Source organism: Eulemur rufifrons, chromosome 20 (genome assembly GCF_041146395.1).
Source record: "Eulemur rufifrons isolate Redbay chromosome 20, OSU_ERuf_1, whole genome shotgun sequence".
Taxonomy (NCBI): Eukaryota; Metazoa; Chordata; class Mammalia; order Primates; family Lemuridae; genus Eulemur; species Eulemur rufifrons.
The window spans coordinates 28,575,552-28,600,154 of record NC_091002.1 but is presented as its reverse complement, the minus strand read 5'-3'; the positions used below and the strand labels follow the sequence as shown (position 1 = coordinate 28,600,154).

Here is a 24,603-nt window from a genome sequence, read left to right as displayed (position 1 = left end):
TATAATTTCTTTCTATTTTTAGTAGAGACGGGGTCTTGCTCTTGCTCAGGCTGGGTCTTAAATCTTTTAGTCTATGTTTCCCCTCCATTTATTTTTCCCTGCAATTTATTTAAAAGAATTGTTCATAGGTGGTGTTTCTTATTCATCTCATCAGAGGAACAGGAAAATCCAAGTTCATAACATTAACTACTTATTTGCTTTATCATCTCATTTTGAGATTTAAGATTGGTGAGTTGGTTCAGGGGTTGTCAGGCTGATCTGTCCATTAGAAAGTTCCCCATCAGCTTTTCACCTACTGCTTAGAACCATTATTTCACCAGGGACTGCAAAACTGTGATTTTCTAATCCAGTTATCTCTTCTATACTTAATTAACTGGAATACTTCTATAAAGAAGAAATTTCCCTCCTCAACTCTTTGGTATCCTAAAGTACAACTTGTATAAAAAATGCAGGATTCTTTCCCTTTATGGACCAGTTTTCAGAATAAGCTGATTCCCTAGCATCCTCTAGAGGTAAACAACCAATTGTTTGTTTATTTTCTTTTTAGACAGGGTCTTGCTATGATGCCCAGGCTGGAATGTGTTAAGGGCCAAGAGCTTCAAGACTACTGACTGTTACAACTTTTGGCCATATAATGTTAAACGCTGAAATTTTAACATTGTCGAAGCTATTTCTGTAATGTCACAGTGTGAGTTTTGTGCTGAAAAATCATTAACCTGCTATCTCGCTTCTGTAAAACTGCTTGCTAAAGAATGCAACACCCATGTTCTGCATGACCAAGCCCTAAACTGCCCACATCCTGTTGCACCAGGACATGAGAGTGATGTAATGCTGCTTTTTGCCCCTGTAATCATGCTTGCTCTGCCCCAGTGATTTTTTCACCCATGATAAAAGCTTTCTGCTTCGAAGGCTCAAGGTTGCTCTCTGTGCCACCGCCTTTGGCCAGCCAATAAATACTCCTAATTTGGCTCAATTCGGTCTTTAGGTGGTCATTGCTCGTGTCTCAGACCATAACAGAGTGCAGCAGCTATTCATACGTGCAATCATGGTACACTATACCCTCAAACTCCTGACATCAAGCAATCCTTCTTCCTCAGCCTCCCAAGTAGCAGGGAGTATGGTGTGCACCCCCATGTCCACCACTGAACTCATGGGTTTTAAAAACATATTTGATGAATTTTAATCCATTGGAGTTCCTAACCTTTTTGATGTTCAAATCGTCCCACATTTTGCCAACAGCAGCTCTTCAGATTGACACCTCAGTCATTTAACCAAAACTCCAGTAGTCTTCAACAGCTTCCTTGTTTTCTGGTATTACAGAGATTCCAGCCTCAACTCTGCCAATTTCCTGTCCAGATCTTGAATAACCCACTTCTCCAAGGAGTAATGCTTCCTGTCAGTAGGAAATGCTATCAAAAGGCCACAATTTGGACACCAGGAGTGCTCATTGCTACTGGGTCGTTTATTGTTTCTAATCCTTTTTGGTGGATTGAGCTAGAAAAGACATCTTTTTACAAAGAAAAATATATTATGAATTTATACAAATATTTTACATTCATTTTTAGGGTTACAGAGTTTTTACTTAATTTCTTTGATTTTTGTATTACCCTGAAAATCCAAGTTATCACATATATTAATATTTGCTTTATCATTAAATAGATGGAAAATAGCCTGAGAACAAATATATCAATATTATTATTAACAATGTGTTTACTGAATATTGTTTAAGATTTCTTTGCAATCCTTTTTATCCTTAGGATATATTGTACTAGAGATGAAAAACCAAAACTGTTGTGTTTTAAAGTCATTTGAAATAATTCCTCCTTAGGAAGGTCAGCCACTGATTCAATACACAATTGAGTCCTTTTTTGTTTTCCATTTTGATTCCATTTTCAGGGATTTAAAATAGTCAAATTTAATTTTCTTCTATAATTACATAAAATAATAGCATGATTCCAGTGTCAAATCTACAAAACAAGTCACGTTCAGAGACGTCTAGCTTTCATCCCTGCACCATCCACTCTGCACCCTCCCTCCCCATCTCTATAAGGAATCTTTTTTAAAATTAGTTTTTGGTTACCCTTACCTAAAATAAAGAGATTCCAATCTCAACCTTTTTTTTTTTTTTTCAGTCGTACTCATGGCTAAGATTTATTACAGGGAAAGGATACAAAGCAAAATCAGCAAAGGGAAAAGGTACATGGGCAAAGGCCAGAGGAAACCAGGCCCGAGCTTCCAAGAGTCCTCTCCCAGGAGAGTCACACAGGACTCTGAGCCCCAACGCAAATAGAAGATTTATTTTTTCTTTCTTAAAAGATTCTATACTATATATATTTTTCCACCTTTTTTTTCCTCTTAGCAAAACATCGTGGCGTTCTCTCCATAGCAGCATGTAGATAGTCCTCATTTCTATTTCTAACTGCGTAGCACCCCAATGTGGATATACAATGGTTCATTCAGCCAGTGTCTTGTTGATGGACACCTGAGTGATTTCCAGGCTTTTGCTACTTACAAAGTGTGCTATAATGACTAGCCTTGTACGGACATCTTTGTTTATTTTTGCCAATGTATCTTTGGCTTAGACTACTAGAAGTGGGATTGCTGGGTCAAAGAATAAAAGCACAGGTCATTTTGCAGGACAGAGTCATATTCCCTTACTGGAGTAGACAGCTTCTAAAATGATGCTTCCAAAGGTTCCCACTTCCTGGTAAATTGCCCCTTGAGTTCAATTTACAAAAGTCATGGGATGTCACTTCCAAGATTAAGTTACAAAAGACTGTGACTTCTGTTTTGCTCTCACACTCTCTCTCTTAGTGCTTTTGCTTGCCTGCTCTAATCAAGCAAGCCACTGTGTGTGTGCTGCCCTATGGAGAAGCCCACGTGGCAAGGAACTGAGGGCAACCTGTAGCCAACAGCCAATAAAGAACTGAGACCTTCAGTGCAACAATTCAGTGAGAAACTAAATCCTGCAACAACCAGTGAGTGGGCTTGGAAGTGAATCCTCCCCAGGTTGAGCCTTGAGATGACCACAGCCCTGGCCAACACCTTGTTTGCAGCCTTGTGAGAGACCCTGGACCAAAGGACCCAGCTAACCTGCACCTGGAATCTTAACCCACAGAAACTGTGAGATACTAAGTGCAGTGTTTTAACCTATTAAGTTTTGGCATAATATTTCTCATACAACAATAGTTAACAGATACACCTCCATACGGGTTGTTTGTTAGGTGACTCTACGGACAGTGCTGATTAATCAATTCATGATGAGGCCAACTGCTGAGGTCAGTTGGCAATAATGCTTTGTGGGGTGCTACAGGGCAGTACAGAGGAGGCTGCAGGCCTTGCACCCCACTGCTGTGAGCAGGACCTCAGAGGGAGTCCCCTGCCTTGAGCCAAGGGTGAGAATAGATCAGGGCCATAAAATGGCACAGAAGTACACAGAGAGAGGCAGGGAATGATGTCTATTCCATCAGAAAGAAAACAGGACTGTAAGGGAGTGAAGGGCATTTTCAATCTTTGCTCTTTAGCTCCAAAAGAGCTTCTTAGAAATGCAGTGTCTCAGGCCCCGCCACAGACCCAGTGAGTCAGAACCTGAATTTTAACAAGATCCCCAGAAGATCTTGTGTATATGAGTTTTGAGATCCTGAAGTATGTGGGAAACTCTGGCCTATCTAACTCTGTATCGTTTGGAATTTTAATTTTTTACAGGTATTCGTGGATTACCTGTGTAATTTAAAAAGTTGTTAATAAAAAGACTAGATTACAAGCAATGTGAAAATTCAGGGGGAGATTGACCCCCCTGGACCAGGTGGTAAGAAAGGAATCCACTGAGACAGTTTGGGAGGTGACAGCCTTGCCACTCCCTCTGAGAACTGGGAGCTTGTCTTTAAGTAGACACACCCCACCCCAGAGAGAGGGCAGGAGGGAAGAGGGAGAGAGGTCCTGGACAAGCCCCCAGCATGAAGGTTCTGTTTACCTTCACTGCAGTAGCCTAAGAGCAGGCATCTGGCCATTGTAGGAGCTCATAACTGTGGTTCTAGAAGTACTAATAGCAGAATTACTGCACACGAGTGTCCGTGGGCTCACAATTCTAATGACATCATCGTGACAGCAAGTAGGAAAAAAAAAATTTAAGTAAATCTTTGAACAATTACCATGGCTTCTCTCTTCCCTAGTTCCTTGGATAGGCAAGAAACCAATTTCCAGCTGTATGTGATGATGAAAGTGTTTTTCTTTCTTTCTTCTTATGTTAAATACAAGCAAATTGATTAAATAGAAGATAGCATATGATTGCTAGGAAATCAGTGATTCAGATGCTGGCCACGGCACCTGGGGATGTAGGGGGAGGGAACGGAGGTGGAGGAAGTTGGTGTAGCCTGCCCATGCCAAGGACACCCAAGGGTGATGGGCTAAGCTCTGGAGGAGGAAGGATTTGACATCACCTGGTCCAACCTCACAGTGTGGGTCCTGGAGGGTGAGAGACGCCGGGAGTTGGCTGCGGACACAGGACTAGAGCCCAAGGGGTTCTTCACTTTGTCTACCCCCCATTTTCTCTGCCCTCTTCCACACTTCTCCCCCTTGTGTCTCCGAGTATTTTACAATATTTATATTATACTTCAATAAAAGCTGTGTTTTTTATTTTTTTAAAAAATAGCACTGCAGAAGTAGAAGGAAGATATTTAGTGCAGGTTTTTAAAATGTAGGCAAGGAGGTCAGAATTTACACATAAAAGCAGAGTTTGAAGTAAGCCATTGGAATTAAGGAAGCCTTATAAAGAGAAGGGTCTATTCAAGGTTTCCTGTAGGATCTGGGCTTTAAGCCAGGACTTAAAGAAAAAAAGAAGCTTAGTGGGAGTAGGAGCTAAGCAATGACTTGGAGCAAAGCCCTGCAGCCCTACTCAGAGCCCATACCCTTCCTTCTGAGACTGAACACACCAAGGGACAATGGCTAGGCCACATATGACAATAGAACTCTGACCCAAAGCCCTTGCAGTAACCAGCCTGAGATGCCATGGAAACCAAACAATAACCTGTGCAGCAATCAGCCCAGAACAGTCAGAACTTGGTCAGTGACTGTCAGCGTCTTCCAATCCCCCACTACTTCCCCTCTTCCAACTCAGGACCGACCAGAGAAAGCCAAATGTGTTCCCAACCAATCCCATAGGATGCCCCTCTACGCGTCAGCCCCCCTGGGTGTCATGCCAACAACCTCTAATCGCAGCACACCTGAATCCTTCCCTTTTTTTTTCCCCACTGTAAAGTTTCCTAGACACCTGCCACATGCAAGTGATGGTGGCTGACTCCACGAGCTCTGACTAAATGGCCTCTCTGTTCTTATTTGGGTGGTCTTTGTTTATTTCCGTATCTCCAACAAGGTGTCTAGACACAAACTGAACATACTCATGAAACCAACACCCAGATCAGGAGGTAGCCAGCACCCCAGAATGACCCTTCCCAGCTCTCTTTCTCCCAAAGTTAACCATTCTCCTGACTTCTAATACCATAGATCGGTTGTGCTTATTTCTCGAACTCCTGGCCTCAAGTGGTCCTCCTGCCTTGACCTTTCAAAGTGCTAGGATTACCAGCATGAGCCATCACACCCAGCCCAGTTGTGCTTATTTCTGAATACAGTGGGTACTCTTGTGTGTACTGACTTCTTTTGTTCAAGATCACGTTTGTGAGATTTATCCAGGTTGTGGTGTGTAGCAACACTTTCATTCATGTTCATTGCTGTATGCTATTATTCTACTGTGTGACTTCACCACAACTCATATATCCACTCTACGTGGATAGACATTTGGGTTGTTTCCAGTTTGGGGCGACTGTGAACAGTGTGGTGGTCCCAAACGTTCTTGCCCAGGTCTTGGTAGACATAAGCTCTTGTTCCTGTGGTGTGCACACCCAGGAGCGGAACTGCTGGATCACGGGTTATGCACATGTTCACTCTGGTAGATACTGCATTTCCAACAGGGTCAGCTATTGTAGTCCATTTGGGCTGCTATGACAAAATACCTGAGGCTGCGTACTTTATACACAACAAAAATTTATTCCTTACAGTTCTGGAAGCTGACAAGCCCAAGATCAAAGCGCCAGCAGATTTCGTGTGCAGTGAGGGCTTGCTCTCAGCTTCAGAGACGTGATGCTTCCCACTTCATCTTCACACAGTGGAAGGGACAGAAGGGCTCTCTGGAGTGTCCTTTATAGGGCACTGATCCCACCCATGAGGGTGGAGCTCTCACGGCCTAATCGCTTCCCCAAGGCCCCACCTCTTAATACCGTCACCTTGGAGGTTACGTTTCAATATACGAATTTTGGGGTGACACATATATTCAGACCCTAGCACCAATGTACATTCCCTCCAAAACTTATAAGCTTCATATTTTTGTCAACATTTGATCTTGTCAGATTTATTCCCTGTAGGCTCTAAGTATTATTGACCCTTCCTGAATTTAGTTATTATTAACAGTACAGAACCAATCAAAACAATCCTTGTCCCCTCCCCATGTTTTCCCCCTCCCCTCACACTCCAGGAACACTCCATTAGACCACTCACTCTTGAACTGGAGACGGTGGGTGGTAGGAGGGTACTCATAGGACGGGGTCTTTGCTTTATTGTTCTGTGTCACCAAGGCCTATCCCAATGCTCTGCACACAGTAGGTACAAATAAATATCTGTTATATAATTACATGAAAGAAAGATATGAAAGCCTATTTGCACCACACATGTGAATGTCCCCAACCACTAGAAGGCATGCATAGCGTCTTATTAATCTAAGGCCTTAAACCTGGCATAGGAACTCTTTTAATAAACAATATCTGTGGCTGGGCACAGTGACTCACACCTGTAGTCCTAACATTTTGGGAGGCTGAGGCAGGAGGATCGCTTGAGGCCAGGCGTTCAAGACCAGCCTGAACCAGAGTGAGACCTCATCTCTACAAAAAATAGAAAAATTAGCTGGGTGTGGTGCGCATGCCTGTAGTCCTAGCTACTTGGGAGGCTGAGGCAGGAGGATCACTTGAACCCAGGAGTCTGAGGCTACAGTGAGCTATGATGACGCCACTGCACTCTTGCCTGAGAGACAGACTGAGACCCTGTATCAAATAAAATAAAATAAACAGTGTCTGCTAAACCAAACTGGCTTCCCAAGGCCTGGCTTTTTAGGCTTGTGTTCTGGGCCCCAACTCACCCCACCTCAGGGCATCAAGCCTGGACACACACGCGATAATTATAATCATATTGTTATGACATCCCTGAGACTATATTAATTACATATTGGGTGTTATTATACTATTATAGCAGGTGGCAGATCTTGGAATACTGGGCAGGGATGTATTGGTGTGAAAATCTCACTGTAAATGGGGTCCCCTGCTCCAGACGCCCCCTCTGCTGTGGCTCACAGGCATAAAGAGCATCCATCCCCTGATGCAGCAGGAGAAAGAAGGTGGAGAGGGGCCTGTGTGCAGATACTGTCTCTGCAGGTGGGTCTGCCCCCATGCGCTTAGGAGGGCACTGGTCCGTCTGGCCCCACCCAGCCTTCACCCCAAGGTGAAGTGTGCTTTATCAAGTCCCCAAGTGTGGCCAGGTCCCCCACTGGAGGTGGAGGTCCTCCTTTCCCTCCTTGGGCTCTGACCTCCACATGGCTGTGAGGGTGACCGCCTGGCTCTCCTTCCTACATGCACCCTACTGCAGCTGAAAGCCACATTCCAACACAGGACTCCGGAGATCTGGCACTGGCCAACACTCTGGCCAATCCCCATCTTGCTTGAAATCAACACCAGGGAGACCTTCGGGTTGATAACAGCTGCAATGGTGTTGCTGGTCTGTGCAGACCAAGTTGGGGCATCTGGCAGCATCATCTGAAAATTGCTGGGAAGGCCCCTAGACACTTCCTACACACTTTACCCAAGGTGTCTCTCACAATGGCTGGTGACTGGGCTCGAAATTCCACCATTTGGGCAATACTCCTCAGGGCTACACATTGCCTTCTTGAGATTTTTTTTCCAGCTCCCCTGGGAGGGGAACACATTAAAACTAGTACCTGTGCATGACGTGCTCACTGATCTCCCCTGCATGGGCACCTGGGTGGGGGTGGGGCGACAGAGGGCTGGTTAACAGCAAGGCGGCTAGGCACGGTGGCTCACACCTGTAATCCTAGCACTCTGGGAGGCCAAGGCAGGAGGACCGCTTCAGCTCAGGAGTTCAAGACCAGCCTGAGCAAGAGCAAGACCCCATCTCTACTAAAAAGAGAAAAATTATCTGGGCATCGTGGCACAAGCCTATAGTCCCAGCTGCTTGGGAGGCTGAGGCAGGAGGATCACTTGAGCCCAGGAGTTTGAAGTTGCAGTAAACTACAATGATGCCACTGCACTCTACCTGGGGCAACAGAGCAAGACTCTGTCTCAAAAAAAAAAAAAACAAAAACAAAAATAAACAACGGAAGGTGGACGGGGAGCCTGCGTAGGAACCACCCTAGCACCCTAGGTTTCAGGGTACATGGTGCTGGATTTGGAGCATGGTTGAAGAGCAGCTCAGAGGTAGAGGTCATTAGGTCACTTAAGTCCCCAGGGCAGTGCAGAGGAAAGGCTGCAGCAGCCAAAGCAGGGTGTAAAACCCTGGAGGCCGACAGCTTGAGACTGGGCCACAGCAAGCCCCACCCCTGATGCCTCCAAGGGCTCCAGTTACTGTCCCTTGCAGAGCCCCAAACGGAAATGCCTCCTGAGGCGCCAGTGCCTACACCTTGCCCAGCAGTGGCTGCCTGGAAAGAGCCCCAAAGGATACCCCCAATCCACCCCAATGTGTTTCTGGTGTAAACACAGCTTGTCTCCCCACCAGTAGGCAAGCTTGGGGTGGGGGTGCGGAGACTGCCCTAACCCCCATCCTGCACAGCTGTCCCAGCAGACACGCCTCCCTCCACAACAATTTCCCAACGCACAGGATAACATAAGGGGCAGATATAAAGAGGGGTGAGGCAGGAGGGTCTGGGTCTGCCTCTAAAGGTGTAGCCAAGGGCTCCAGTCCCTCCCCATTTAATAGTGATAATAGGCCGGGTGAGGTGGCTCACGCCTGTAATCCTAGCACTCTGGGAGGCCGAGGCGGGAGGATCACTAGCAGTCAGGAGTTCAAGACCAGCCTGAGCAAGAGCGAGATCCCATCTCTACTAAAAATAGAAAGAAATCAGCTGGACAACTAAAAATATATAGAAAATATTAACTGGGCATGGTGGTACATGCCTGTAGTCCCAGCTACTCGGGAGGCTGAGGCAGGAGGATCACTTGAGCCCAGGAGTTTGAGGTTGCTGTGAGCTACGCTGACGCCACGGCACTTACTCTATCTAGCCTGGGCAACAAAGCGAGACACTGTCTCAAAAAAAAAAAAAAAATTAGTGATAATAACAACATGTATCTAACCCTTAGTTAGCAATCACCCTAAGATTTACATAGAGAAACTCATTTAATCCTCAAAACACTAGTGAGATACACCCACACACACACACACACACACACACACACATATATATATTCATCCCCATTTTACAGATGAGGAAAGTGAGGCACAGAGCAGTTAATCCCTTGCCCAAGATCACAGAGCTGGTGAGAGGCAGAGCAGGGTGCAGGCCCACCACGCACTCTGCCTCTCATCCCCCCAGTTCTACCAGGGTGGGCAGGAGAGAGGCAAGAGGAGCAGTTACTGGTCAACCCCTCTGGACCAGGCACTCGGCAAACACCTATAGGCTCCAGTCTCAGAAGAACCCAGTGAAGGATGAGCCAGATACTCGTCCATGCGGGGAAACAAGACCAGAGAAGTGTGCCCACCACCAAGGCCACATGGCCCAGGGAGAGGTGGAGCTGAGATCCAAATCTCAGCCTGAGCTCTGGCCACCAGGTGTGCCCTCCCCTGCCTGTGTAGGGAGCTGAAGAGAACAGAGATCAGGCGGGAGAGAAAGAGGAGGTGGGGTGAGGAGACTGGAGAGGGGCTCCAGGTCTTCCTCGGGCCTGGCAGCTGCCTCTAGCTTCCCTGGAGTCCACAGGAACTTTCAGATCTCCCTGGAGTTGCGGGCAGGGGAGGGGGACCAGAGGGCAGGAACCCAAAGCAGTTGGGTCCCTAGAGGCTGGCCACCCTGCTGCTCTTACCTGCCCCAGTGCAATGGCCTCAGGCTGCGTGCTGAGGGTGGAAGCAGGTTTCGAGGGGTCCCCTACCCTGCACAACTGCCCTCGGGCCTCCGGGGACCTGTGCAGTATAACGGGCATTACCAACCCCCATGTGCACTCCAGTGGCACCTCCTCATCCAATAGGGATGTGGCCTGGACAGAGGTACCTCCTCCAGAAGGCCCAGGCAACAACCTGGATTGCCAGGTGGCCGAGGTCTGGAGTGCTGAGGCAGCCCAGAGCCCAGAAAGCCAAATGGTAAGGGACCCACAGAGGGCAAGAGCAGGGATAGAAATGCCGCCCCCAGGACTCAGTCTGGCCATGGTATGGCCACCTGCCAGGTTGCGGTCCCTTAGCTCCCCTCTGACCCAGCCCCTGCCAACCCCAAGAAAGGCACAAGGGCAGCCAGATAGCTCCAATCTGAGAGGGGCTGGGGTGTACCTCGGGGAACGGACCAGATGTGTGGTGGGGAAGGCCGAGGGCTTCACTGGCGCAGGCGCCGCTGGTACAACAGGGCCAGGAGTGTGATCACGAGTGCCCCAGCAGCGGCTGCCCGGAGCCATGGAGCCCAGGGCTCGTCCCAGATACTCCCGGCCATCTCCTCCTCCTGGAGCTGTGGTTTGGTGTTTGGCTCGGGGTTGCTCTCCAGGAGGTCGGCGCCGGGGCCCTCCTCGGCCTCGTGGATCTCAAAGGTGCGGACGGACTCATACTCATTCTCCTCTGGGCCGTGGATGGCCTCAGGACCCAAGGAGTTGCTGGCACTGATGGCAAGGTCTTCAGAGCAGCCCGAGAACTGGCTGTCCACCTGGGACACCAGCACGCCGGGCTTGCTCAGCTCCGGCCCCGGACTCCCGCTATCAGAGCTGCCTCTAGTGGCGCCGGTGGGTGTTGCAGCCACTGGGGTCTCCTGGGAAAGAAAGGAGAGCGCTAGAAGGGGCTGGGGTCAAAAGGAGACAAGCCAAGTTGGGTGGCCCCTTGCCAAGGCCAGAGGATGTGCTAGAGCCCCAACCCTCCAATCCCACCCAGCCCATCACGCCCCTGAGGCCACCTTCTCTTGGGACACTGGGGGAGGAGGGGACCAAGGCCCTGCAGTGGCACCAATGGTGGCCTCCTCCAGGGCAGCCCTCTCCATATCCCCTGGCCTGCCTGTGAGCACACCCCCACCCAGAAGCCCCTGGAGGGGTGTGACCCCATCCTGCATCAACATTCTGCCTGGGCCTGAGAGCCCTGGAGCAGCCACGGGGCAGAGGCCTGGCCATGAACCCGAGGGGCCCCATGGGCTTTGGGTTAAGTGTGAGGGCTTGGAGGAGGAAAAATGGGGGGCTGCTGGGTCAGAGTGGCTGCTCCCAGCTGGCTGGGCTGGGACTGTGGTCCATACAGCCTGGTCGTGAAGGGGTAAGCCGGGCATCTTGGTGGTCAGCAGCAAGGCACGAGGCAGATGGGCCACATGCTCTGCCCCTCACTGCTTCCTCCTGTGCAAAATGGCATTGCTACGCTCAACTGGGAGCCGCCAGCTCCAAATGAGCTAATGCATGTCACCGGTGGGGGAGGCCGGTGACCCCCATGCCTGACCCTCTTGAGGTGTCCACATTTGGGAGCTCTGTGAATGCTCCTCATGGAGGACGTGGTATGAAGTCTGGATAAGGCTGGCTCTCAGCTGTCCCTACACCCTCAGGGACAGGCCGTGGACAGGCCAGGCTGGAGACAGAATGGAGACTGGGAAGGGTCCAAGGACAGGGTCAGGAGGCCAAGGACTCACCTCAGCTCTGCTGTTCCTGCTGCTGGGGACTGTGCTGGCAGGCACCCTGGTGGGCATTGAGCTAGAGGGCACTTTGGATGGCACCGTGCCGGCACGTGTTGGGTTGATGGGCAATTTGGACGGTGTTAGACCGGTGAGCACATTAGAAGGCACTGGACCCAAGGGCTTCGGGTTGGTGGGCAACTTGGAGGGCACCGTGTTTATAGGCATCATGGTGGCAGGCACTTTGGAGGCCACTGTGCTGGTAGTCACAGAGGTGGCAGGTGCCTCTGCTCCACTGCAGCAGAGAGTAGGCTCAGCCTGGTCACCAGCACCCCCTGTGGAAGCCAAGCCGGTGGATGACAGGGAGGAGGAGGAGGAGGAGAAGGAGGACGAACGGCCTGTAGAGGGAGCTGGCGCTGCGGGCCCGGGCAAGCGGCTTGCCCTGGAGGTGGAACGGGCCAGGGGCTGGAAGGACTCAGTTGGAGACACAGGCCCACGGGACGGCGTGAGGCTGGAGACTGTACCTGTGGGTGTCAAAACACAAGTGGAAGCACAAATCCCAAGGCCCATTACCCTGAGGGCTGGAGAAGGGTCCCCCTGCCCCAGGTCACACTGCATCTAGGCCTCCAAATCTCCTGTCCTTGGAAGAGACTCTGCAGTCCTTTTGGTCACTGCTCCCAGGCCTGAAGGCTCAATAGCTGCCCTCAGTCCTCGACCCGCAGCCCCAAGTCTGTCTTGTCACAGACTGAAATGGTCCCTCCCTCCAACAGCACCGAGGAGTTTGAAGGTCATTACTGAATGTCCTCTCTGCTTTGTCTTCTCCCTTCTGGGACACCCCCCTTTCCTCCTGGGTCTGCCTTGTCTCCCTTCCCCTTAGCCTGGAGGACTCTTGGACGCCCCCTCATTGCTGCCCCCACCCCCAGCAGGAGCAGTCCTGGCTCAGGGCGAGGGGCAGCAGAGTGGCTCCTGCAGAACAGCTCACACCAGCTAAGTGACACCGAAGGCCCTGCCAGTCTCCGGAGGCCTGGGGGAGAGGGGGCAGGAAAAAAAACACCCCTGGCAGGAGGCTTGACCTTGGGGAGCGGGAGGCAGCAGCTGGTGACAGCCCATAAAGGTGGCTGCATCAGGATTCTCTATGGGACTCAGACCGCACATGCCAGGCCCCCACGGCTGACAGAGGTCGGGGGCTGCAGATGACCCCCCCCCCCAAGTCTAACACCACAGAATCCCACAGGACCTATGTGCACCAACGTCCTGAAATCTAAGTGCCCTTTGCCTCTATGGTCCACAGCAGCAACTCCTCAATGGTGTTCCATGACAAGGTGACACTGCAAAGTACAAACTGGTGCTTGGGGAAGTTTTGGGGGAGACAGAAGCACTAAGATGCCTTCTCCCAGCCTTTCACTGCTCATGTGCCTTGTGGCCTGGGGCACTGAGGGCTGGCCAGGCACCAGTGTCACGTGGAAAATAGTTTGGGGAGCAGCAGGGAGACATGCCAGCCTGGGAGGTTAGGGGCACTGAGGTCTGGAGTGGGCCCAGGCCTCTGATTGGCGAAGCCCTTATTCCTCTGGGGACTGAGAAGTTTTAGTGATTCATTGGGAACTGGAGCCCCTTTGAGGTAGGATAATGCCTAAGGGCTCCCCTGCCAATAGCCAACCCAGCCCTGCCCTGCCCCTCCTCCACTGTCCTCTATGCCCTGGCTGATCCCTGCAGAGTTCCTTTGGCAAAATGCAGAAATGGCCCCAATTCTCTTCCCCACCTGTGCCCATACCCTCTACAATGTGATTTTGTCAATCCCCCTATCTAGGGATAGGGTCTATTTCCCCACTCCTTGGATCTGGGCTGGCCTTATAACATGCTTTGGCCCACAGAATGCAGTAGGGGGGCCTTGTGCCAGTTTTCAGCCCCTCCCCCCACCCCCAGAACTCTGCCCAGCTGCCATGAGACAGGTTTATGTGCTGGAGGATGAGTGACAACGTGGGAGAGAACCAACGTGCCCAGCCAACAGCCAGCAGCAGAGCTTATGTACTGGTGAGTATATTCTGGAAAGTATGTAAGAGGAAATTCAGCCAAGATTACAAGAACTACCCAGCTTGGTCAGCCCAAATGGCTGACCTACAGAATCATGTGCTAAGTAAGTGGTTGTATTTTTTTTTTTTTTTTTTTTTGAGACAGAGTCTCACTCTGTTGCCCAGGCTAGAGTGAGTGCCGTGGCATCAGCCTAGCTCACAGCAACCTCAAACTCCTGAGCTCAAGGGATCCTCCTGTCTCAGCCTCCCGAGTAGCTGGGACTACAGGCATGCACCACCATGCCCGGCTAATTTTTTCTCTATATATTTTTAGCTGTCCATATAATTTCTTTCTATTTTTAGTAGAGATGGGGTCTCGCTCTTGCTCAGGCTGGTCTCGAACTCCTGAGCTCAAACGATCCGCCCACCTCGGCCTCCCAGAGTGCTAGGATTACAGGCGTGAGCCACCGCGCCCGGCCAGTGGTTGTATTTTAAGCTACTAAAAAAAATTGTTTTGGACTGTTTGTTACACAGCAAATGCCAACTGACTGATACACTCTAAGGAATTAGTTTCGTTCCCTGGGGTGAACTCCCTTCATTCCCACCTTGCCTCCTGCCCAAGGAAGCCAGAGGGGCAACTCTAATCCTCACCCTCACCTGGGAGGTCGGAGAAGCCCTATGACTGCAGGTCCCATGCGTACCTGCTGTGTGGGTACCGCCCAGCTCTGTGTTCTGCCTGTGATGCCTGCTAGAGATGCCAGGGCTGAGGGCTGCCAGGTCAGAGGACGGCTCCAGGGGGCCACCCAGCCTCCTCGGGATGGCTCCAGAGCTGGGTGTCTGTGGGGCTGGCTTTGAATTCTGCAAGAGGGAAAATATGAATAAGGCAGTTGCTTCTCCCAAGAGCTGGCAGAGGGCTTATGCTCTTGGGGTATCTCCTATAGGCCTCAGCCCACATCACGTAGCACAGGAACCAAGGGAGCTCTTGCTTTGGTTCTAGTAACTGCCAAGTTGTCTGTCCACGAGAGACCTTGCATCTACCTCATGGAACACACACACAATCCAGTGCGGAGTCCCTGTCTATCTGCCTGGCCCTGTAGAAAGGTCTGCCTCTCCGCGGCCACTGCACAGGCGCCTTTCTTCAGGTCCCCGGTGTGGTGTCCTCTGGAGACCCCACTGCCCACTCATCACATGTCAGTAGAATCAGCCATCTTCCTCCCAGACTGGACTTTACTGGCAATAATGACAGCCCACCGCCCACCCCTTGCCCCATGACTTCTTGCTCCCTCGCTCCCCTCCTCTGGTCACTCCCCAGGTTCCCCACCCAACTCAATGCGTCCCACCTGGACCACTGCAAGGACCTCGAGACTGTGGCCTCCCATCTGGTTGGTGACAGAGGGTTGGGGCTGTCACAGGTTGAAGACCTAGTCAGCAGCCTAGAAGCTGGTCTGGGGTAGATCCCCACTGAGGGAGCCCCGGGGTTCTGAGCAGAAGTAGGCAGACAGGAATACAAAAGCAGGCGGCTCAAGGTAGATTGCACGGACAGACCTCTCCCAGGGACTCTGGCGGCTGGGTGTCCTGGACAGGCATGGGGTAACTGGGCTCCATCTCTCTGTAGCCGTTGTAGGGGAGGCTGCGGGGCGCTGCAGGTGCTGAAGGCTCTGGAACCTCAGCAGGCACCAACAGGGGCTCCAGTGGGGATGGGGGGAGGCGCGAGGTCCCTGGAGGACAAAGGTACAGTGATAACAAGAAGGAGTCAGGGGTGTTCCCCGTGACAGAAGAGGCTGGGTGCTCTTGGGCCCACCCCCACCTCCATGGCTCCAAAAGCTGTCCTGGGCCACAAGCATCGCTGGGAGGGGTGTGACTGGGAGCGGGAGGGGAGGTGGGGATGATGAGGAGAGGCAGCAAGGGGGCTGGGGGTGCCTCGGGAGCTTCTCAGCACCCAGACTGGGTCAGCGTCGCCCCTCCTCTGTCCCCAGGCATCCTGGGCCCCAGTGACTTTCTCCTCTTCATGCTGTCACTGCCAACTGGCCCCTGCCCTGACACTGTCACAGCCCCTCCCCTTTGTCCCACCACCCACCCCGGCCCCACCACAGCCATCTGTATTCAGGGGGCTCACTATTAATCTCCACAAATGAAGAGACATGTAAGGAGGGACAGAAGGGAGGGAGGAAGCAAGGGAGGGAGGGAAGGAGGGAGAGGAAAGGAAAGAAAAAAAGAAAGAAGAGCAAACAGGGATGTCCCAAAGTTGTAGATCTGACCAGGGTCTCCGGAATTACCTCTACTTTGAAGTATAAATAGGCTGCCTTGACTTTTCTTCCTGTGTCTCCCCCTCAAACCTGATCTTACCAAACCCCCTCTGGCAAGGACACTGAGTGACTGGGCAGCTGAGGTGGGGGGCTAGAAGGCTCTGGGGAAACCAGGAGAGGGGAAGAGAAGGTGCAGAGGGGGAGGTGAATGAATGGTGTGGAGAGAGGAGTTGGGGAAGGGTGGGAGGTGAACGTTACAGCCACCGATCTTAGAGGCGGCCCGTTTGCTGAGCATACGGAGGCGCCGAGCCCGGCTCAGCACTCGACAGGCTCGTCCCACGGTATCTGTCTACCGAGGCCCTAAGTGGTCAGTGCTGCCCTGAGCTCCCCTTTATAGAGGAGAAGGCTGAGGCTCAAAGAAATTAAGGGACTTGGCCAAAGGGACACAGCTGGTGAGAGGCTCAGCCAGGATCTACGCCCAGGTTTGTCCATTGCTCCAGGGTGAGGATGGGAAGCAGAGTGACAGAGAAAGGCAGGAGGTACAGGGGTGGGGGGAGAGGGAGAGTGGAGGCCGGGGAGGCAGGCAGGGGGGCCGGGAGCTCACGAGGCAGGTAGCTCTGGTAGATGCGGGCCACTTCGTCAGCGAGACCAGCCAGCTCACAGGCCCTCAGTGCTTCAATGAGGAAATCCACCCAGTGGGTCCGCCGCTGGAGGCGGTTGAAGAGTTCCCAGACGGTGTCCTGGTTCCCCCGTTGCCCGTGGAGGGCCCGCAGTCGATCCTGGAAGACACAGCGCCACTGCCCTGCTCCAGCCAGGTGGCCGTGGCCCTTTCCCCACCCAGAAGGGAGCCACCAGAAGCAGGGGTGCACCAAGAAAGCCACAAGAGGGAGGCAGCTGTGTGAAGCTGGACCGGAGCCCAGGACAAGGCCAGGGTTGTAGCCCAAGTATGGAGTGAGGAGCACCCATCAGCAACAACAACGGCAGCTGCCAGGAAACAGGCTGTCACTATGCCCAGACCCTCCGTTAAGGGCTTTGCACGAATCATCTTACTTAAATGCCATTATTATCCCTACCTTACGAATGAGGAAACTTGAGGTTTAGCAGAAGCAAAGACTGTTGCAAAGGCCCTACAGCAGTGGGGCAGGGATACAAAGCCACTTAATCTGATGCAAAAACCTTGGGTTTATACAGCCCGCCCCCCCAAGCCAAAAACAACAGTTTGGATTAGGAGAGAAGAAAGAGGTACATAGCAAAAATCAGATGAGAGGGGGCAAAGGAGGCAAGGAGAGGGGCCGACAGTAAGAAACAAGGAGGCTGAGAACGCCAGGGGGGTTCTGGAAAGACGACAGCAGGGGCAGAGTGTTCGTGTCTACTCCAATTCCCACACCAATCCCAGACAGCAGCAAGGAAAACCCACAGGAAATATTTACTACAAAACTAGGTGACAAGTCCCCACAGACCTCAAAATACAAGAGGGAGGGGCACACCCTACCAGACGGAATAACTAACGTCCGCCGCGGGAGGAAGCAGGAGAAAGCTCCTGAAGACAGGAGACCTCCACATAGCCAACAGGTACCCACTGGGAGCGCAGGGGTCCAGTTTGACAAACAGCAGCTACAGCCGGGAGGGGTCTGGCCGGCTTCACAAGCCGGTGGGTCCCCGCAGCAAGTCCCGCTGGGGCTACAGTGATCTGGCTCCTGCGAACTCTCAGCACTGAGCCCTCACAACAAGGAGAACAGAATCACACCTGAGCAGGACAAGGACAAGAGAGATGAAGGAAAGAGAAGTTTCCAAAACGGCCAGAACAGTGGGCGAGGGGACCAGAGACAGGCAATCTCAGAGAGCCAGCGCCATGTTTTTGAGCGTTGCACAAAAACAACACAAGAGGGAGCTCGGTGAAGTTAGAAAAGCCACCTGCACCACGATTCAACTAAAAGTTAGACAAAGCATCAAGGAAAAGAAGACACAGGACGAGGGAGAGGGAAGGAGTTGGCTCTGGCATGGGTGAGGAACTGGGATGGGGCTGAGCTTCGAACTCCACAGCCCTGGCCCTGGTCCAATGTCGGCCGTCACCTCCCTGACTCACCTGGTCACTTGCCGTGAGGCAGGGCAGGTGAGGCAGGATCTCCAGAATATCTATGCGGCAAAAACTGCTGTAATGATGGCAGATATATTCATAGGTCTTTTCCTCAGCAAACGTCATCGCTGCTCAGATTCTGAAGAGAGAGGGTCTGGCCCAGGGGTGGGTGGATGGACTGAGACAGAGGAAACAAGACTGGAAGAAAACAGATCACACATGGCAACAGCACTGGGCGTGAGGCTGGACAAAAGGCAATTTTTCCTCAACTTTTTGAATTTTTTTTTTTTTTTTTTTTTTTGCCCTGCCCCGCTGCCACTGCTCTGGGCAGCTGTGGCCAGCTGAGTGGGGTCAGCTTTTTGAAATTTTAACTTTTTCTTTCTTTCTTTTTTTGAGACAGGGCCTGGCTCTTTTGCTTGAGCTACAGTGCAGTGGCATGATCATAGCTCACAGCAACCTCAAACTCCTGGGCTCAAGCGATCCTCCTGCCTCAGCCTCCAGAGTGGCTGGGACTACAAGTGCACACCACCACACTGGGCTAATTTTTCTATTTTTTTGTAGAGATGGGGTTTCACTATTGCCCAGGCTTGTCTCAAACTTCTGGCCTCAAGTGATCCTCCAGCCTCAGCCTCCAAAAGTGCTAGGATTACAGGCATGAGCCATTATGCCCAGCCTATTCCATCTTTAATTTCCTTAAACATCCTATTTTGTTATTGCCTGGGTCCCAGAGGCTCTCAAAGAATTTGCTTAAAAATGAATGGATAACCACCAGCTACTTGAAAGGCTGACATGGGAGAATCACTTGAGCCCAAAAGTTCAAGGTCAGCCTGGGCAACATAGTGAGACCCTGTCTCTGAAAAAAAAAAAAATTTTTTAATGAATTAATGACCAAACAGAATCAGATCCAGAATACTTAGGGCCCATTCCTGCCCTGCAGGTGGTCAGCGTTGGGGAGGGTCTGTATATCCTCTTGCTTCTGTGCCTGCGGGTGTACAGCTCCCCTCCTGGCCCTAGGGCCCTCAAGCTGACAGGAAGAGGGCTCCACTTAGAAGAGCTGCTTCTTTAGGGTATACTGAAAAGAGAAGCCCAACGCAATAATAATCGGATCATCCTACTTTAAAGATGAAGAAAATGAGGTACCAAGAAATTAAGGGGCTTGCCGGATAGTGGAAGTACAAAGAACTGAGGTCTTCAGGATTAGGGTCTTTCCAGAACACAACTGCAGGCTATACACATTCTCATGGTAGGAGACTGAGTTCCACTGCCTTGAACTCACTGTGTGTCCTGGGGCAAGTTCACAGTCTCTCCCAGGCTTTTTTCCACCCTTAAAGTGGCTCAGAGAGTTTATTTTGATAGTACAGTAGTTTGGCCTTACAAGCTTAAAATTTTTAAAGTGCCTCAAATACGAGCAATTGTTGCCGGCTGTTTATGTAGCACTTACCACAGTTTGCAATTACAGAAGTGTTTGCTGGTTTATTTGCCTCCCCCATCAGGGAGTGCTGCAGGGAATAAAAGAGACAAGGTCTATGCCATCATCCAATTTCTGTATTTATATTGGGGTGGGACAAATAACAGATCAGTAAACACATACCTATATAAGAATTCCAGATAGTTCACAAAGGTTATGAAGAAAATAAAGCAGGGCATGCTATTTAAACTGGGGTGGTCAAGGAAGCCTTTCTGAACGGGCGGCTCTGGAACTGAGTAAACCCTTCTCAGCTGTGAAAAGACTGGTGTTTCCAGCAGAGGGCACAGCCAATACACAAGTCCTAAAATGGGGATGAACTTGGCATGTTTGAAGAATAGAAAACAGGTCAGTGTGCTCAAGGTTTAGAAAGCTAGGGGGAGGGGCAGAGACCAAGATCAAAGAGGTTGGCAGGGACCACTCACATAGGACTTTGGGTTTTATTTGGAGTGAAACTGGGAACCAGGGGAAGGTTCTAGCAGGTAAAGGAGAGGTTCTGATTTAGGTTAAAGCCCTCTCTGGTGGTTGTGAGGACTGTGAAAGGGCCAGGATAAAAACAGGGAGACAAGTTGAAGGCCACAGCAAGGGAGACACGCTTGGTACGGCCAGGCTGGTGACCACAGAGATGGCAAGAGGCAGTCAGATTCCCGGTGTTCTGAGGGTGTGGGAGGTGAGGGGGGGAGAAGAATCGAGGATGACTCTTTGGGGACTGGGTGGATGGAAACTGCCATTTACCAGGCCAGAGAAGCCAAGGGAGGAACCGTGATGCAGAGGGAACTCCAGAGCTCAGTTTCAAACAAGTGAAGCTTGAAGTGCTACTGGGTTCCCAGAGGGCTGTCAGGGAGGGAAGGAGGCAGAGGAGAGAGGACCAGGTGGGTGTCAGGTGGGTGTGAGACCTCTAGAAGACAGTACTGCAGGGCAGAGAGCTAGGTGCTGCTGAGGCCACCAGACCCTTGTCACATGGGAAACAGTCCTTGGCATCACAGCCTCACATGGCACAACTTTCCTTGCCAACCACCAGGCACTGCATTCCTGGTACGGCAAGTGCTAGTGACATAAGGTCAGGAGGATCAGGGAGGTGAGGCTGGGGTCCTCTGAGCCTTCAGGAAACATGCAAAGAACAACTCTGTGGAGGTTAACAGACCCCTTTCCTCCTTCCCTTCTCATGGTACCCAGGAAGGTACCAGGAGGGAGCTGGGTGAGGCATTCTTCTGCACTCCAGCCTCTCAGCCCTTAAGGCACAGATTTGTAGGAGGGATGAGGGGATGATGTGGCCCAACAAAAAGGAAAGAAAGCCCACATTTGTTCACATTTATTGAGGGCCCACCACAGGCAGGCACATCCTAAGGTTCTTTCACTCAGTCCTTGCCACAATCACATGAGAGGGGAACTGATGCCAAGTTGCCCAGCTGGCCAGGGAGGGACAGGATTTGAATCCAAGACTTGCTGCCTCACTGCAGCTGCCCATACACCCTGCAGGGCACAGAGGCCCCTGAAGCAAAGGAGACCCACACAGCCCCCTGTCTTCAAGTCCAGGGAGGGGTCAAGGTCATTGGCTGGGTGAGGGTGCACCTGGGAGGATGCAACACTTAGTCCCTTCTCTTGGCAGAAATGGAAATCTTTCAGACAGGCCTGAGGACATTAACCCTGCCCTCACATGGCAGGCAGGGTCTCCAGGTTGCTGACTGTCCTTCTGGATCTTTTTGAGGCTTCACAGCATACAGAGAATGTCGTTTTGGTTTTAGTTGTATTGTTTTCCTGGCACCTCTTTCCCATCTCAGAGAAGGGGAGGAGATGGCAGAGTATTCTCGACGCAGCGAAGTTTCTGACCCCACTGCCCCAGAGGCTCTGAGCACGTCCCGGAAAGAAATATCTGCCCTCCCCGGAGGGACAGGCCTCATAGCCTCAGATCAGATTCCTCGGCGGGACCCAGGTCCACGGAGGGCGGGGAGGTTCTTCTGAGCAGGTGTCACCGCCAAGAACTGTCAAGACCCAGGGCGGGGCGGCAGCACTCGACCCCGAGGCGCCACGGCCACAGGTCAGTGCACTCTGGCTCGGCCTCACCTAAGAGTCACCCTGGGCCTGCGGGCGGCGCTGAGCAGCGCGGGAGCCCGTCTCCTTCCGGCCCAACCTGCACTCCCTCCCGAGCAGACACCCCACGCCACCCACCCCTCTCCCCGGGTGCTGGATGTGACGCGTGGAGTCCTCCGTGTCCCGAACCCCGTGCGCCGTGGGACCCGCTCGTCCGGATCCCCGCGCGCCGTGTCCCCTCCTGGCCCCCTCCGCCCCGGCGCCCCACAGTCAGTGTGCTCAGGCCGACTCTCAGTCCCACTCGGCCCCTGCCGCCGCAGCACACCTTCCCTCAGACGTCCGTGTGAGCTGAGCCGGCAGGACCCAGCGCCTGGGCGGCGACCTTACCTCGGGTAGCCAAGTCCCAGCGACCAGCCACCGCCACGGCCTGCCGGAATCCTCCGCGCGGGGGGGGGGGGGGCCAGGGCCGCGCAGCGATTGGCCGGGCGACGGGGCGGGGCTTCGCGGCCACGCACGAGTGGCTGTTTTGCGGGGCGGGCACTTGGCCTCGGTTTGGGCCTGGACGCTCGGGGCTGGGCGTAGAGGATCGACCGAGTTTCCTGCTAGAGCCGATTGTTTTCTTCCCTTCTTCGTCTGCAGCAACTTCCAGGGGAAGTCCAGTGTCCAGCCAGATGCCAGGCAGGCGGCCGGCCTTGGAGTCACTGGCTGGCTTGGGTTGCCGTCCCCACGCTTCCCTCCTCCCGCCGGGGGCTCCGAGGGGTGAGGGTCTTCATGGCGTTCTCTCCCGCGTCCCCAGGGCCTGGCACACAGTGCCCAATAAATGTAGGGTGACACGCAAAGTTCACAGGGGCGCGAATGCCCAGCAAAGCGACGAGGCCCACGGACGGGGCGGAGCTCTGCTGGGGAGGCGGGTGCGAGGCAGGGATGCCAAGGGTGGCAGGCGGGGCGCTTTGAGTGCTGGTGGGAAAGGCTTCTCCCCCACCAACCCCGCCACCGGCCCCACAAGGGTCTGGGGCGGGTACCTCCCGCAGTGCCTGCCATCCACTTCGCCCCTTGCCCTGCTGGGGCAGGGGCTGGAAATTATTGAGCACCCACTGTTCTAGGTACAAGGCTTAACGCCTTATACCTTAGGGCTCATTAGATACTCTCACCACAATCAGGTAGAGTAGGATTATTCATCCTGTTTTAAAGAGAGTTTAAGAGATCTGGAAAAATGTTTGACAGTTCTTATTAAAGTTAAACATATGCTAACCCTACTATCCAGCAATTCCACTCCTGGGGGTACATCTACTAGGAGCATAGAGACTAGATCATGTTTGTAGTGACTTTATTCATAACAGGCAAATTCTGGAAGCAACCCAAATGTCCATCAGCAGGAGGATGGAGAGACAAACGGTGTTGTACTCACACTGTGGACTAGCATACAGCAGTGGAAAAGAACAAATATTGACACACACAAGATGAATGGATATTCCCACCAATGAATGGGCACCATGGCTAAATGGTGCTCAGAGAATGGAGCCAAAACCAAAAGTACATGCTCTGTGCTCCCAGTCACATAGGGTTCCGAAACAGGCAAAACTAATCTACACGAATAGAAATCACATCACTGGTGACCTCTGGGGAATGCTGACTGGGGGAGGGAAGAGAGGCACCCTCTCTATGGGTGCGGAAATGTTCTTTTTTTTCTTTTCTTTTTTTTTTTTTAGAGACAGAGTCTCACTCTGTTGCCCAGGCTGGAGTGCAGTGGCACAATCATAGCTCACTGCCACCTCCAACTCCTGGGTTCAAGTGATCCTCCCACCTCAGCCTCTCAAGTAGCTGGGACTACAGGCATGAGCCACTGTGCTCAACCAGAAATGTTCTATATCTTGATGTGAGTGGTGGGTACGTGAGCTTGACCATATGTAAAAATGCATCAACTGCACACTTAATGTTGTTACACTTTACTATATACTACAGTTTTGAAAAGGAAAGAAAAAGAGGAGTTAAGACATTTGGCAGAAATCACATGCAAATGCCTGAGTACAGACCAGACTCCAAAGCCAGTGCTCCCAAACTGAATCCTAGCAAGATACCTGGACACTTTTCCAGTGAAGTTTTATTACTGTATTTGATAGCCCTATGGATATTTCACAACCTTCAGCATTTACAAAGTGTTCTTAATTACACCTATACTGTAATCAGGCCAGCTCCACCTAGGTTAGCCAAGGTGAGCGTGTTTAATGAGCCCTAAGGTATAATAAGGCTTTAAGCCCCTGGAACACAGTGGGTGGTCAACACAGGGGGTAAACGTTGATGAGTTCAAAAGTCAATGCTGCCTGCTACCCACCCAACTCCAGTGGCCTCATATCTATTCTTGCAAGAACACTGAGAGTGTGGGGACTGGCTTCCAAATGCAGTTGTCACCTCTGTCTTTGCTGGACCTTGAAGGGCATTAAAATAATATAGCTACCTGGCCTAAGTGGTTCCCTGTTACCCATCAACAGTTTTTAAAATTTTAAACAAAGAAAGACACAACACCAAGCCTATGGTATTCTTATCAAAAGCTCATAATCTGAAGCTAATCATAAGGAAACAATAAGCAAACCCAAAATGAGGGACATTTGACTGCTTCCTGTCCAATACAGTAAGTACTAGCCACATGTATCTATTTTAATTAAAATTAAATAAAATCTGAACATTCCTGAGCCCCATGAGCCACATTTCAAATGCTATTTTCATGTGGCTGTCGTTAGTCATTAGCTAATACAGAGCATTTCTATCACTGCAAAAAATTCTACCCGTATGGCCCTGACCAAAAAATAACTCTTCAGAAATGTCAAGGTCAGGAAAGACAAGGAAAGACTGAGGAACTGCTCCAAAGTAAAGGAAACCAAAGTGACATGACG

At 51.5% G+C, this 24,603-nt stretch overlaps 1 protein-coding gene across 3 annotated transcripts; it reads right to left on the bottom strand.

Annotated features, from left to right (window-relative positions):
* Positions 1 to 1,840: 1,840 nt before the first annotated feature.
* MAVS (mitochondrial antiviral signaling protein) lies at positions 1,841 to 22,123 on the bottom strand. Of its 3 annotated transcripts, XM_069496168.1 has the most exons (7): positions 22,100 to 22,123; positions 18,226 to 18,414; positions 16,744 to 16,918; positions 15,439 to 15,611; positions 14,595 to 14,751; positions 11,903 to 12,408; positions 1,841 to 11,050 (listed from the first exon to the last, which is right to left on the bottom strand). In XM_069496168.1, exons 2-7 carry the CDS (start codon positions 18,340 to 18,342, stop codon positions 10,628 to 10,630), a joined length of 1,551 nt encoding a protein of 516 aa, XP_069352269.1. In that variant the 5' UTR covers positions 18,343 to 18,414; positions 22,100 to 22,123; the 3' UTR covers positions 1,841 to 10,627. The 3 variants fall into 3 exon arrangements, with proteins under 3 accessions (XP_069352269.1, XP_069352268.1, XP_069352270.1); XM_069496167.1 differs by having other exon boundaries at positions 18,226 to 22,107; XM_069496169.1 differs by lacking the exons at positions 18,226 to 18,414; positions 22,100 to 22,123 and adding an exon at positions 17,720 to 17,855.
* Positions 22,124 to 24,603: the final 2,480 nt, after the last annotated feature.